We start from the raw sequence: 16,293 nt of genomic DNA, 5'->3' as shown, positions 1-16,293 counted from the left end.
CTATGTTTATTTATGGATCAAGGGCTTTATTTTTTATATAAGTAATCGTTAAAACTAAAAACTGCAATTGGGTTAAAGAAATGCTATATATGACATCATTGTAAGATTGTATCCTTCAATCCTGTTAGCTGTTAATCCTGCCACATTTTTCACGCATGACATTTCATGTTTTTTCCAATGATCATCTCATCTGCAATAAAATCGCGAAGGCTAAACACATGCTCTTATGGAAGTGAGAATGTACTACTTTTGTATCTCATATGACTTAAGATTACTTTCACGGCATGCTTTTTTTAAAATCGAATTATTAGATAAAGGATACAAGCGTGAATTCATCTACATGTCTGTTTTATCTACAATTAACTATTAAATAAAAAATATTTTTTATTAATTTCTTTCATTTTTTTCGCTATTTTTGTCGGGATGTGCTGTATAATTTTTTTTCTCTAACTATGTGCATGTTCTTTCTGATACAGCCATTTTTAGCATGATAAATCTTTTTTTGTTTTTTTTGTTTTTTTGTTTTTTTTTAATGCATGCCATTTCTGAATTCATACTGCTCAAAATAACGTGTGTTATAATATTAAAATTTAAAACTACACTAACGATCAGAAATTGAATGAAAAAATCCTTTGGAAAGTATAACTTTTTCGTTCATATGGAATACTACAACAGTGCGTTACAGTACAAATTGTATTTAGAACACATTTCATAGACATGTGTTTTCTTAATAATTGTTAGATGTGTAATTATACAAAATAATCTTTAGTGAATACACATTTCTTGTTTTGCGCGCCACGTGCATAGATTTTTCCTTTTAATGTAAAAGGAAATGAATAATCGATATATACATCGATAACTGATTCCTTTGTTTCTTTATACCGTGTGTTCCATGAAACGCAGACGGATATGGATATGGCAGTGGTAATTACGACGGTGGCTACAGTGGCGGGCGCGGTGGCGCACGCGGTAAAGGTACGCATTGTAGCGTCCTTTCCTTTATATTTATATATTCCCCATCCATATCGTTATACATTTTAAGTGGCATACATTTCGATTGAATTATCGCCTACGTCTGTTTTCTCATGCAGTAACTACATTCATCTGTCCTTATTCTAAACTGAATCTCATTCTCTTCAGTTCTATTCCTCTGTCCTCTATTTAAATTCCTTTTTTTTTTCTATCTTTGTAACTATTTGTTCAACAAATGGAAAATGTGTTGTATGTAACATATATTATGTATATGTGTTGTATGTGTGAAAAATATGAATGAATGCAATAGAAGAGAAGTTAACATTTCGGGATAATTTATATCGATAATTTCATGCATAAAAAAAGACATTCGAATTATGTCTAAATACATATATATATCGTGGAAGCAAATTGTAACAGTTATGTATTATTATGTTGTAAATCAGAGCTGTCTAAGATCAGTGTTTTTTGGCTTAAAATTGAAATGTGTCGGAATTCACACCTATTATCATTCCTCTATTCCTTCATTGCTGTTTTATCGTAGCATGCGACACTCGATCTCAACTGAAATCGTTAAAATTTTTGATCTTTTTTTTTGGTCTTTCACTATGGTCAAGTAAAAGTATTCTATTACTAATAATATTAGGTGTGGGAAAAAAATTCGTGGCATTTTTCCCGTTACATCTAACGGGAAAAACGCCACGAACTTTTTCCCACACCTAATATAAGATATTATTATTCATAATATATTTAATTAAAAAAATATAAATAACAGAATACTTTTAAACAATGAAAGACACAGGTCAAAAACTTTTAACGATTTTAAACTAGCTCCGAAACGCTACAACAAGCAATGAAGAAAGAAGTAGAAACGATAATAAATATGAATAACAATACTTTTCGATTTCAAGCCAAAATCACCGATTTTGGACAGCTTTGTTGTAAGTTATCTGCGATTATCGATTTTTATCATTTATTTTGCAACTGACTTATAATATCCATAGGTCAGTGAATTTTATTTAAAAACATAATATTATCAACTATTATTACGTAACTCAATTGTTTTATGAAATATATATAATATTTTGATTAACTTTGAATATTCCTAAAAACTTCTCTTTCTACATGGAGATATAGCAGTTTTTTTTATATATACTGTATTTTATATATTGTTTTTTTTATAAACGTAATAGAATCGTTTAACACTCGCATCCAATGGAACGTTATCCTATATTATTTAGCTGTCGCTAGAGCTTGAGATATGGAGGAAGGGGAAAGTATAAATTACACAGCCTGCAGCTTACTACCTTAGCCTGTAGCCTCTACATAGATAATACTATAGTTTTCTCTCTTACATTTATATTTATCTATATCTAATTACTCTCTAAAGCATTTGTGCGATTTGACAGTTTCTTTTATGTACAGTTTCTATACATAAGTTTATATGCTTAATCTCTTATAAAGATAAACAAGTGATGCAGCTAGGACGATTAGACTAATAAAGTGCCATGTGGGTATGTGTTTCAGGAGGTTCAGGCTACGGTGGCAAGCAAAGGGGTGCTCGTCAGAACCAGAGGCACCAACCCTATTAATAAAGGAATCCTCCTTATTTATGACCGCAATGCAATTCGCATTGTAACTGCCGGTGAGTCACTGTCCAATCTCCTAATGCTCTTACATCCATCTCTGCACTAAATTACCCAATTTTAATGTGCACAAATAACTTTAATTTTGTACTTAAAAAAATAATGCACAGATTTTTATAAATTATGTATTCTTTATAAGAATCTAAAATCATAACTTTAAACAAAATAAAATAGTTACAAAAAATGAAATTTGGTTTTTTGTTTTTTTTTTTTTTTTTTTTTTTTTTTTTTTTTTAATCTGTTTAGGAACAGTTACTTATACTCAATTAGGAATAAGCTTTCTTAAATTTTTAAGTAAATTTTTAAATAAAACCAAAGCTTGTATTTTTCTTGTAATTCTTAATTCGAAATAGCTTTTTATCTGGAATTATTGTTCTACGTTTTGCATATTTCACACGTTGCTGCTTTTTAATGCCAACTTTTGTTAACCATTCCATTTCTATTTCTGTTTCAAATAAATGTTTCATTTGCTATGCTCCGTCCATGTTTCATTTGCTATACTTTATTAATTTTAACAAATTGATTTGTATAATATATGGCATAATGCAATACGAGTAATTAAAAGATTAATATATTCCTTTCCTTTTCAGGTATCGCAAGCCGCGGTTTCCGTTTACAATCACATTACAACTCGTCCAATCATTCCATTCAATATGTATCAACATCGGCCAATATTCAGAAAAACAAGATTCGAACAGCATGAAATTTTACAGAAACCGTTCCAATAATATTTTGTTGATTTTGTTTTTGTATATACATATACGCGCTTGCTTTTTTCAACTTATAAAAACATTTGCGTGCACGTGCGCACGCATTGTGTATATCGTGAATGAATACCTAATAATAATAGTAGATTATTTTAATTTTTTCTACAAAACACGGCGAACAATGAACTATTATAAAGCAGTAAGCACGCAATATGTTTCTATATGGCATGCGAAAAATCGATTTAAAAACCGGATAAATCGTGCTGTTTATAACGACCGTGTGAAATAATATAAAAGGATTACTTCTTCCTTATTAGTAAGATATAATAATAGGATTAAATAAATTCGTTTTGTGTACATAATATATATCTCATACATACATTTGTAGTTTTGTTCTGACCTCCTATATGGCAACTTAATATTTTTTTCTTTTTAATACACGACATGTACACAAGATTTATGTCTGGAACGTAGAGATCATCATTTATACACATAGATTTAAATAAAAGACTGACACATACATAAAATGGAATTTATCAGATTTATTAATTAAAGATCTTATGCTCTACCGATTCATAACATCGTTGTAGCACACACATGTGTAAGCTTAATATGCAAACTAATATACCTGGTGTGTGCTATGACAAGATTTTGACTCGATCATAGAAAACAGCGCATGTACATTATATTTATATACAAACAAGTTCATTCTAACACGAGAAGATTGTCACAATAAAATTTTTAAAGTACATCAGACGATATTGTATTGAAAATACAATGTTGGGATTATGTATTTTTTGTCCGAGTACATATTGTTCTGATCTTATGTCTCACAAAAGTATTACGTTATATAAATTTAAAAGGGATGGTCTTATGTTAGTGGTTTATTTAAAATAAATTATGTTTATATATATATACCAATTTGTGTTCTTTAGTGTAACCATTAATAGCCATTTATTCAAATCTTGCGATTTTTCTTAGCTTTCCTTTCCTTCCCGAACTTTTAATATTTAATTCTTATAAAGATTTACATAGTTTGAAAAAATTATACATTTTCTTTGAAGATAATGTGACTAAAGTTAAAAATAATAAACAAAAAAAATGATTATTTGAATGTAATTTTATATAAGCTAAAATTTTTATTGAGTCTTAATATTTTTCTCGCATTTTATTCAAAAATTGAATAGCTTAGAAACATTTTTGAATAATACTTTGATACATGGATAATAAAATTCAATTAATAATGTATTAATTATTATCAATCGCTAATGGCAGATATTTTATTCTTGATAGATATGAAAATATAACTTCTATTGTTCCCATAAAATTATTTTTATTTTCCGAACAGATTTTTTAGGGGCAGGGAAAAAGTTTTAAATTATAAGAAATTACAAAAAAAATTTCAATAGTTATATAAATTTTTTTAAATAGTTTTAATTTCCATTTATCTTTTACATTTGATCCACGAAAGCGGAGGCTAGTAAGCGATCGAAACACGAGAAGGCGTCATTGAGATCACTATCTTGGAGATTAATGAGCCAAAGCTACAAGCTCTCTAATTAGTAGTACTATTAATCTCATCCAGCTAAGATTAGTCCGTTCTCTCATTTAACATGTTCTCGCGTTAATGACAATTGCATCTTAACTAAATTCATTTAACTGATTGAGCTGTTAAATTAGACGCTTTATAATTTTGCAATTTTCTTTAATAAAATTAAAACTTCTATCATTTTATTATCCCTTTTGCGAGAGATGCAAATACGAATATATGGATACTAAATATATGGATTTAAAAATAAATATTTCTCAGTTTCAATCACAAACTAGCATATTGGATTTTTGCATTTTCATACAAAGCATTCCAGAGAAGTTATAAAAAACAGCATCGTAAATTTTTATAACGAAGTACCACTGTAGAATTCCATTTTAATCATTCAAGGGAGATATTTTCCGAGTCCAGTGAGAAATAAAGTTTCGTTCAAAGCAAGAAAGTTTATTACTATCAATATGTGCACTTTAATATTTCGGAAGCTTTTACAAGTTTTTTTTTCTTTGGCATCACTTTTTTATCTAATATCTTTTTATCTTACTTATCATTAGTTCAAATTTTACAATTCCAACACTTGAATATTTTAGAAATAAAAAGATATTTTTATCCACTCTTCACATCTCAACTTTTTACAGGATGAGATCTCTATAATAATAGAAGTTCCGCATTTTTATACTAAAAAACCAAAATTAAAAATAAGGCGTGTTAATACTTTGCGAACTAGCATGATATTTCCTTTTTGCAATATACGTTAAATGAATAAATAGTTTCGTTTATTATTTTATTAAATAATATTTTTTAATATTAAATTAAATAATGAATGAAACTCTTCTATTCAAATGTTAAATAATTTTTTTATCACTCAGTATAAATATATGTATATATATATATATTTAGTACAAGAACCATTAATTTAACTATTATTTTTTATTAAATAAATATTTATTTATTGTAAATGTTAATATTATTGAAAAAAAATATTAAGATTTATTTAAAAATTACATTTTTTTCTTAGTGCACGTATATAAAGTATGCTGATCTTCCCGGTGCAATTAATGCAAAAATACATATTATTTGTTTTGATATGTAATTAAGTAATGTCGTTGATCCGAAATAGATTTTCAATAATTATTGCGTCGCCTATCGATATCGAATCCAATTTGAATCCACGTTTATTTCCAATCCGGATCCTTTAGATTTTACACTATGCTCGTGCAAGATTTCGTATTCGGTCTGACAGATCAATAGTAACTTTCGGTTACTATTCAGTGCGATAGTCGAGTTTTGTACCAAACAATCTCCGGCTGCGGTACGACAACCGTTTCGTACTTTGTGGCGAAGCCACCCCATCAAACATCGAATGTCACCCGCAAAATCCGTCACGTAGGGATGGAAACGCAATTAATCTTCGGTAACAAAGTACGTAACTCTTAGTAGATTAATTCTTCGATTCCATTAAAACTTCGGCTTATAAATTGATACCCATTACATTTTTGTAATTATTTCTATATTTCCATGAAAAAGTCATGAAAAATTCTTGATTACTTGAGAATTAAAAGAAAGTATACAAATTTATCTATTTAAAAAATAGTTCTATAATTTCATAAAATAAATAATTCATAGAGAGCTTATTCTTGTAATTTTTCGTATTAAAACAATTCATAGATTTTTAAAACTTTACTCAACCTATTATGTTTTAAAGATTTAATTCTACATACATATGTACAGCTTTGCTACTACTAGATTTTTAATAAAATGCAAATTATGGTTATCACATTATCAATATCAGATAAATTAAATTTTCTTCATTTTTAAATTATATTAAATTATAATTTTTACGTAAAAGCATATAAATATACTTTTAATTATCTCGATCACAACCATTTTTTCCCCTTTTTTTTTTTTTAATTTACTTTCATCTCTCCTATCATCTTTTCGCTCTAATGAATATTCTAATGTGTCTCCTTATAATCTAATATAATTAGGATTGCACGTTCTACTTTGTTCTGTCCGCTTAGTTATCTACATCACTTATATTACTTTTTCCAATTCACATCATCGTACTATGTTTCAGACAATTTCTTCTGTTTCTTGTACAGTCACATGACATTTCCACGTTGTTCCAAAAAACGACGATTATCTCTTTCTACTGAAATCGGGTTTTCCATCCCGATCAATGTCAGTTTCGCTGCAATATTTTCCGACTATTTGCTTCGCTATTGTTGACATCCGTCTCGTTTTACGATGAAATCCCGCGCGGTTTGATTTATACGAACCGTGTACATTGTATGCATTTATTCCATCATCCGTCAATATCATATTGTATTATCGTAATAAATAACTATCGTGTATTATTTTAAGTATTATCTCTCCGAACCTCTGCGGCATTGGCCTTTCGGCATGGCATAATTAGGTGGTAACCGGCAAGCAGAAGCATGCAAACACAATACGAAACATGAATAATCATTAAGCAAATCCTTCCTCCTCTGTTTGATTATCTTGTTATAGATAATACGAAATACAACACCGCGTGATAAATATACTACATAAATGTATTTCGGAATAATTAATTATAAACGTGAACGCTGAATATTTGGGGCAACGTATTCGATTAATCGGATATCCGGATTGTCTACACTTGATATGATACATTGTTAAATATTAATTAACTACTCGTATGTAACAGAAAGCTATGCGCAACAGCCGATAGCGCAACTACAAAGAGCAATTAGTTTCGTAAAATTTTAAAATCAGATCCTAAAAATTTGACAGAAATGAGGGATGAGATCTTTAAATTTAAGTAAATTTAAGACAGAGATGGGAATTATTATTCAACATTTATTTAATCTTATACTTACTGTCATCTAAATAGTATCATGCTAGAAGAAGGTTGACTAGTACGCATTTAAACATTTAAAGCCGTTTACAACATCGTGGTCTAATCATATAGATTGTAAAGTTTGTACTCGCTATTACTTAAGTTAAATTAATTTGCTCGTCAAGATGGGTATCCATTGTATCCTATGGAAAATATAACTCTCGTTGCTGTACAGATTGAATTAATATGTAATTAATTACTCTACAAAGATCGTACTTTCATCGCCGAGGTTATCACGCTCAACGTTAAAAATATTGTCTCTTCGTACTTTATTTGAAAAATCTGTTTGCAAGTTAGAAAATCGAAAGAGACATAGGTGATAATCCTGCGAAAAGTTATTAAGTCAAGAAAAATTTTACTTACATAATACAATCTTTTTTTTTAATTAGGAAATATCATGTAGAATTATTATGAGTCACAATTATTATTACTCGAGACATCGAGTTTTTGGAACTGTATTATATTATACATAAATAATAAAATTATTATTATATTAAAATTATAAATTTGGCAATGCGCTGTAAACTAGAATTATGTTAACTCAACAAATTTTTTTTTTCAAACTTTGAATTGGATTTTTTCGCAATTAAATAAAGAATTACACAAATTAAATAATAGATATTAATCTTATGATTATTAATTGCAATTAATCTTTGATAGATAAAAATTGATATTAGGGTAATTTTATATATCTCATTAAGGTTCATCAATAGACAAATTATCACGATCGTTGATCATATAATACATCGAATACAGCAAGTATAGCTTATTTCTAAAATGTACAGTTGTCATTTAATACCGTTATTCTTCGATGATTCCAACAGTTAAATTATTCTTACATGGTTTCAGTCTGTTAAACGATTGGGTAGAAAAAGAATCTGCTATATATGTTTAACAAAAGAAAAACGATAGTACATATAACAAAAATTATATGTGATATTACAACTAACCCTTTGAATAATGTCAAAAAAATTTCAATGCCCAAAAATTGTACTTTGCTACGTAATTAATTATTTCATAGCTCTCTTACCGGTACTTTAATAACGTATTCGTGATTCTCTCTTTTCATTCACACACTCATATACAGATGCAACGACAAAAGCTGTTTCCACACAATATGCAAATAATCCTAATTTTATATTATACATCATATAACAATATATACGCTATAAATGTCGTAGTCGCTAGTCGCACATTTGATATCTTTCATTCTTCTTTTTTTTCATGTCGGTCCAAGATTTTTACACTTTCTTATGATACATAACATTATCTTCAACGACAAGCACAGAATTGTTAAAATCGCGTGAATTACTAATATTCACGTTCGTCAAATCTAAAGTACCTAAATAGTATTTATTGGATTGTCCGGAAAGTTCGTGCCGCAAAAGATTTAAATTTAATAAATGTATACTAAAATTTAAATCTTCTGCGTTTCCTTCAAAATCGGCACGAACTTTCCGGACAACCTAATACTTGTATCTTCTATACATTGATTAGCGACTTGATTTCCCCAGTTTTTTAAAATAAAATGATTTATACTTATCGAAAGCCCGCCTGTCAAACGGGCCCTGTTAAAAATTGTACATTAAAAAGTCTTTCAATACACTAGCTTGTATATTACTATATTATTGTTTTACTATTAATTACTATGACAATAGATAATAATAGATATTATTAATAATAATAGATAGAATCATAATATTCTTGAGACTTCCACTTCCTTTCTATCTAAAGATTACTCGTTTCGCGTAATTCTTTCTTCCGTGTCTAGATCCATTCTTGGAATGCCAACGTTTCGTGAACTTTGCAGTTCATTTCATCAGGCTGCTCTTCGCCCTGAAAAAAGCCAACGTTTTATAAACTACAAGGTTCATAAAACGTTGGCATTCCAAGAATAGATGTGGACACGGAAGAAATCCGCGAAACGCATAATCTTTAGATAAAATCATAGTCTGATATATTTAACATTCTAATTAGATTAAGAAAGGCATGAAAAAAGAGAAAATGCAATATCCTCCTGAGTAACAAACCGAGATTACTCATCTAAAGTTTGCTCCCAGCATCGAGTTACTGGTGTAAGCTAATTAATCTAACTACAATTATAATAAGATTATAATTTTTCCAGCCACATGACTTGAACTTTCAAATGATATGCTATTCGTTTCCGAATATCTAAAAACTTTACATCATTGCCATGGCCTCAAATTTAATTATTTGTGACGTTAAAAAAATTAGATATATCATATACAAATATAAATATAAATTTAAATATTTGGTAGTTTCATTATCATTACATATACCTACCACAGAAACTCGCCGTGAGAAATATTTGCCGACGCAAATATGTCGCAAACGTTTCCTAAAGAACTTATTATTTATTGTTTATGATATAACGCGTCTGGAACGTATTTCGAATATTTTCGAAACATTTGTGAAGCGTTCGTCGAAACGACTTTTCTTCGAAATCAACGCACTTTGGTCCATACTTCTATAACGCGATATTTACTGACAAATATCGGATTCTACACTTTCTTTGGTTAACGCGAGAACAATGTTTAGTACAAATACTGGATGAGAATCAGACCGATAGCATTCGCAGCTAAACATGCACTGTCCACTCTCAAGTTTTGTTGAGGTAGTGAACATTGTACGGAGGAGAACAAACTCTTAAGATCGGGCAGAGCGTCTAGCGCTGCTAAACGGTGAAAGAGTATTTCGTTCTTATTTCCTACGTCATTCTTATATAATTCTTGAACAGTTCTCCGTAGACTAAAGGGATACTTATCAACATTTCAAGATTTAACATTCAACATATCGACATCGACAAATCTTTTCAAGGTCTGGTTCGTCTCTTAAAATTAATGGTCCTGCATCAAATAATTTCAGCGCGTCTACGTTGCGGGATTTCTAAATCAGGCAATTTCAAGCTTATACGTGTATTTATAGGGCTTTATATTACTGTATGTGGGTGTCCACACTGCCCACTCTCCTTATTCACTTACTTAGCACGGATTTAACCATACCCTTAAATATTCGATTGTCCGATTGTTCAATTAAATCAATCCGTTCAATTGTCCCACCCACGAGAGTAAGCAATAACGCCTTGTTGCAAGATGCGACGAGAATAATGAACGGATGATGAGCATATTCAGTAACTTACGTTATCTACCCGGAATAGTCCAGTGAGTAGTCTCAATCCGCTAGTCAAAATTCACAAAAGTTCTATCACTTGTATTCAATCTTCTCGAATCGCTCCGTTCGCAGATGACTGAAAAATTGGAGCAGTAGTGTCTTATATCCATAAGTTCTGTAATCGCATTCTCTCCCGATTTTATTCACGTCATACTGTCGGAAGTCTCCTATCTGACGGAAATTTCCCTCGAAGATCTAGTCCGAGGATGAAGAAAGAATCAGGTCCATCTAGAAGCAAACGAAAATATAAAAAGAAACAGCGGATAAGGAGAAAGAAAAAAAGAGAAAGAGAGACGGGATGAGACACGTGGCGATGGAATTTCATTATCTGGTGGAGTTTGAAAAGGTAAGTCGCGTGAGATGTCCTGCGGAGGATTACATTTGAATGAGTAAATCTGGTTAACTGCGAGCGCGATGCAGTCGCCCCAACACAAAGCTCGAAAAGCAAATGACTCGCAGATTAATTCCTATCCCAAGGCAATTTCCTTGGGATCCTCAACCCTCACCACCTTGCAATAAAAAAGATTTTGAAATAATTAAAGTAAGAAATCGCGCAGTAAAAATAAAGACTCGCACATTTTATTAATTAGAGAAACGAATTAGAGAACGTTAATTAAATTAATTTTTTTTATAAAATTAATTTACTTAATAAAATATACTTAATTTAATTAATCTACTTTGCTGAGTTTCGTTTCAGTAGTATAGATACCTACTTTAAAATTTTGTAGTTCTTTTTTAAAAGTCTTAAAAATTTGTATTTTGAAATTTTACCTTGTATATATATATATATATATATATATATATACATACATTATATATATAATATAAAATATATGTATATAAAATTAAGAAGTCTTTTACATTCATATAAAAGTATATATATTATTTAATTAATGTGAATAATTAAGCAATGTGTATTTATATAAATTTCAAGATTTATTATTGTAATTACTTTTATAATAATGCAACGAATAATTATTTTTACAATCAAACATTCATGATAATATTTGCGATGAAATACGAGACTGTCAGGATTACGAAACTATATTACGGAACTTTCTTATCGATATGGGTAAGTCTGAAAAGATCTGCGAAATGGAATCTGTAACATCTTGGAATTCTTTCATTCGTCGTATTTTTCTCCGGAGAATTATAAGAAACTTACATCACGCGTAAAAATCTTAAAAGAAATTTAATATCATTGTAAAGTATTTAAAAAGTACGTTTCGAAACATATAAAACGTTATCCTAATCGAATATTAAATATTTATTATTATTAATCATATTGATGTTTTGAATATTATCGACATTAGTTGCAATAATATAACATTTTATGATATAATTCTCTGAATTGTCGAATTACTCCATTTATTCATAAAAAGATAAATGTGTAAATAAGCTGAATTTATATTTAAATTCAATATGTTCGCGGAAAATATGTTTATATTTGGGAAATATACATTATGAACAAATTAATATTTACAAATTATAAAATGTTATACTATGTTTAATAATTATCGATAATTATGATTTATGAAAAATTTGCACATATTTCTCTTATTTGTTATAAATGTTATAAATTATAAATGTTATAAATTATAAAAATCAATTTGTAACATTCAATATACGTTTGTATCTTTGATCATTCCAATTTTCAAATAAATCTAATATCAAATTACGAACTGACAGAAAAACTTATTACTTTCACAATTTCACAATTAGTAATAGCGATACAAGTTAGTAACGAGAAAAGATGCAAAGTCACAAACTTTTCTTTTTTTAAATTGCAAATCTTATCAGTTTCTGACTTTTAACATTACATATTTTAATAAATAAAATTTAAAAAATTAAAGTTAATTATATACACTTGTAATTAAAAATAGAAATGTGAATTTCATTACCAAAATTTACTTGCCAGATCTATTAAATATTCCTTACAATTTAAAAAATATGATTTTGAAGAAACTGTGAATTTTATCTTGTTATTTTCGAAAAATGTTCTGCATATGATGCTCTTGAACAGTTATATCTCTCGATATTTATGGTATTATTCTATCGGCAGGTTATTTTCTGGATACAAAAAAATTGAGATTGAATTTATTTAAAGTTAATTATATTTAAAGTCAATTATTTTTTTCTCAGTATGTTCATAAAAATTGTATAGATACTCTTAATAAACGTTCGAAAATAAATTACGGACGTGTAGAATTCAATAGATTTTATCGTATAATCAGATCAGAACATCATTCAGATTGTTTTTTTGCGGATTTATTTTTGCTATGTAAAAACAAACAGTTTAGTTGGCGCCGTTATATTGGTGAATTGCGGTCATTCGCAATTTATAAATATTCACTCTTTGATCAACGCCACCGCGATGCAAGATCGAATAAAACAAGAAATATCAGCGGACTGATAGTTTTATTTATAATATGATAGCTTTTTTTCTGTGCATTAATAAAATCAAATCTATAACAAATATATGAAATAGATGATACTAAAATAAATAAGGTTAATAAAATTAGACACAAAATGGAATGCTTGATCATTGCTTTGTGTACTGAGAAGCGTAAATGCGAGTAAGTTTGCAAATGTATTATCGGCTTTGTTATGTTTACACTCTGTAATGAAAGAAACGATCTCTCCATATAAGTTACAAAATAAAGTTAAATCCAATTCTGAATCTCTCACATGCAGTTATTTAATGATATAATTAAACACATAAAACATAAAACATATTTTGAAGACACTATAAATTAAACGAGCATAATTTTATTTTTATAGATTTATTTTTATAGAATTTTTAATGCACATATTTGTTAAAAGTTGCTCAACTAAAAATGTTAAGAATCGATGTTATTTTCAAATATTAATCTCAGGTTGAAATTATTGATATTTATTCGATTTATCTTAAAAATGAATTCATTTCAAAAGTTGATAGCAATTTTGTAATTTTTACGATTTTAAGAAATTAAGTCTTTAAATATTTTTCTATTATTCAACAGTTTTTAATTAGTATTATATTCTTAAGACGACTTTTCTTTATGTCGTATCCCAGCAAATCATGAATACTGCTACATAATATAGATATAAATAATGTATATTTATCTATATGTTATATAACAATTATATTTGTGTTTGTTAGAGATTACACTTTTCTTTTTAGAGCGAAATATACAGAATAGATTATATACATAAGTCTATCTTGGATTTCCTCAAACTCTCAGGAGCCACGTATCAATAAGTAAGCTGTCAATAGTAAAGCTGAAAGGAGCTTAATTCAACCCTTTGATTTGCTGCGGAACTGAATGCGGAGTAAGTCTGCATGGATTAATGAAGCAGCGTACCGATATGTCATGCCGAATGTGAACGTGCGAGATGAAATGGCGACGTTGGCCGACCGTGTAGTTTACCTCGAGATCGAATCGTGCTCCATTTCGTCTACCCTAGTCGGACATTCGTCGCACATGCACTTTCGGGGGATCTCTCGCTGTCGGGGAACTTGAGAACCCCGCAAGCGTGTCACGGGTGGTCTACGGGATGCGGGTCGCTCGAGTTTCGGGACTTTGACTCCCCAAAGGAGTTTCGGATCCACCTGAATCATGCATGCAGAAACGGAGGACTTTGGCTGGAGAGAATCTTAGCTTACTGTTAATGTGTTGAAAATTCTCAAGCTGCAAAAAACCGCGCGGAAAATGAATTCATACACTGAAAAAAAAAGATTGGCTGCTGCAGCAAATTGGATGATAAAATATGACATAGCATTTTTAATTGATTGCAGCAGTCAATTTTTGTTTGCATTAGCAAATCCTTATCGAAATCCTATACTGATATTGCACAGATAGGCTAACGTAATCAAAAATTGGCTGCTGCAGCCAATTAAAAATACTATGCCATATTTGCCACCTAATTTGCTGTAGCAGCTAATCTTCTTTTTCAGTGTAGCAATCGGAAAGCGATTTCGATAGAGAACTCCACAGTTCAACGCGCGAGAATATATTTTCCTCTTTTATAACTTGCTTTAATTTGAATGAACACTTTTCAATATGATAATGAATCCTTTCACACGAAATTTATAAAAGCTGACGTGAACGTTCATTCAACGGAAAATGTTTACAGAAATGAAAAGTATAATTCATAATTCTTCACTCATGTTTCAACAATCATAAAAATTACTACTTTATGTGAACGTAACTTTTATCGTAGAGTGTGCTTTTGGTTACTCTCACTGAAAGATTTCATTACTCGAGTTATTTGTTGCCATTTGTCAAGTGTTAGTTTGCAGTTCGTTTCAATAGAAATGCAATCGTATATTTTCAAATTAACACGTTTTATCGGTCGCGTCACATAAAATTGCATAAACTATTCGAATTCGAGCCACTCTGCGAATTATGATTTTTCGAAAATCTCGAACGTTACGTTTTAATTAAATTTATTACCGTTATTTGCGTTTTCAAGCAAAAATATGCTGTGCCGTACTAAATTACAAAAGTGATTCGCTGGGAAATTAGGAGCGCGACTTTTTGAGGACATTATAAGGAAACTTTACGGTTAATATATCTCAAAAACGCTTTAGAGAAAATTGCCATAAATTTTATTTTATGAAAGGGTACGATACCAGCGGGGTACATATCGAAGGATCGATAGGGGCGCATTTCAAAACTCCCTCCAGTTTTTTTTCGTTCTCTTCAACGATTTATCAGAGCTGACATAACGAGCCACGACGTACCTAACGCTGGTGCTTCTGGTCTGGCTGAGACTTGGATTTCTCGTTACAGATGCCCGGTAACCTCTTCTAGGACAGAAAATCCACCATCCACCGCAGGCAGCCGACAGGAAGTTCTCCCTGAAGTGCTTCGACATAAACCCATAAACTATCGGGTTTATACAGCTGCAACATAGATATTAAATTAAAGACTACCGTTCGATACAATCGGATCAAATATCGCGTTAATCGTCGAACAGCTAAAATGCGGAAACTACGTCACGTTTATGCAACCACTTTCATAAACCCGTTGCTGCGGATGCACGCGGTTATATCGGAATGCGAAATGAAATCCGCAGTTTAACATCTGGAATGCGTAAACACAATCCAATTTCGCATTTTCCTTTAATCGAATTTTCAGATGTAAATCCCGTATCGATTATTCTATACCTGAGTGATTCCAGCTTACTAAATTTTTCGATATAAAAACAAGAAAAAATGCGCAGCGAATATTCTATGAGCATTCAGAAAGGTGCTCCCTCTTTTATTATATTACATTTTGTTTTATTTTATTCATATTTTATTGTATTAATATTACATAATAATAAACATATATATATATATATATATATATATATATATATATT

At 29.8% G+C, this 16,293-nt stretch overlaps 2 protein-coding genes across 2 annotated transcripts in view; one reads left to right on the top strand and one right to left on the bottom strand.

Annotated features, from left to right (window-relative positions):
• Positions 1-2,564, top strand: part of LOC105623292 (RNA-binding protein squid-like) — a 10,855-nt gene extending 8,291 nt beyond the window's left edge. The window contains 2 exon segments of the mRNA XM_012204690.1: positions 904-975; positions 2,500-2,564. Coding sequence (XP_012060080.1) covers positions 904-975; positions 2,500-2,564 — 137 coding nt within the window.
• A 12,909-nt stretch (positions 2,565-15,473) lies between these two features.
• LOC105623290 (pyroglutamylated RFamide peptide receptor-like) overlaps positions 15,474-16,293 on the bottom strand; it is a 62,169-nt gene continuing 61,349 nt past the window's right edge. The window contains 3 exon segments of the mRNA XM_012204689.1: positions 15,474-15,547; positions 15,550-15,627; positions 15,630-15,832. Coding sequence (XP_012060079.1) covers positions 15,474-15,547; positions 15,550-15,627; positions 15,630-15,832 — 355 coding nt within the window.

This window comes from Atta cephalotes (genome assembly GCF_000143395.1).
Source record: "Atta cephalotes unplaced genomic scaffold scaffold00055, whole genome shotgun sequence".
In the NCBI taxonomy this organism is placed as follows: Eukaryota; Metazoa; Arthropoda; class Insecta; order Hymenoptera; family Formicidae; genus Atta; species Atta cephalotes.
This window is presented reverse-complemented; position numbering and strand designations above follow the sequence as displayed.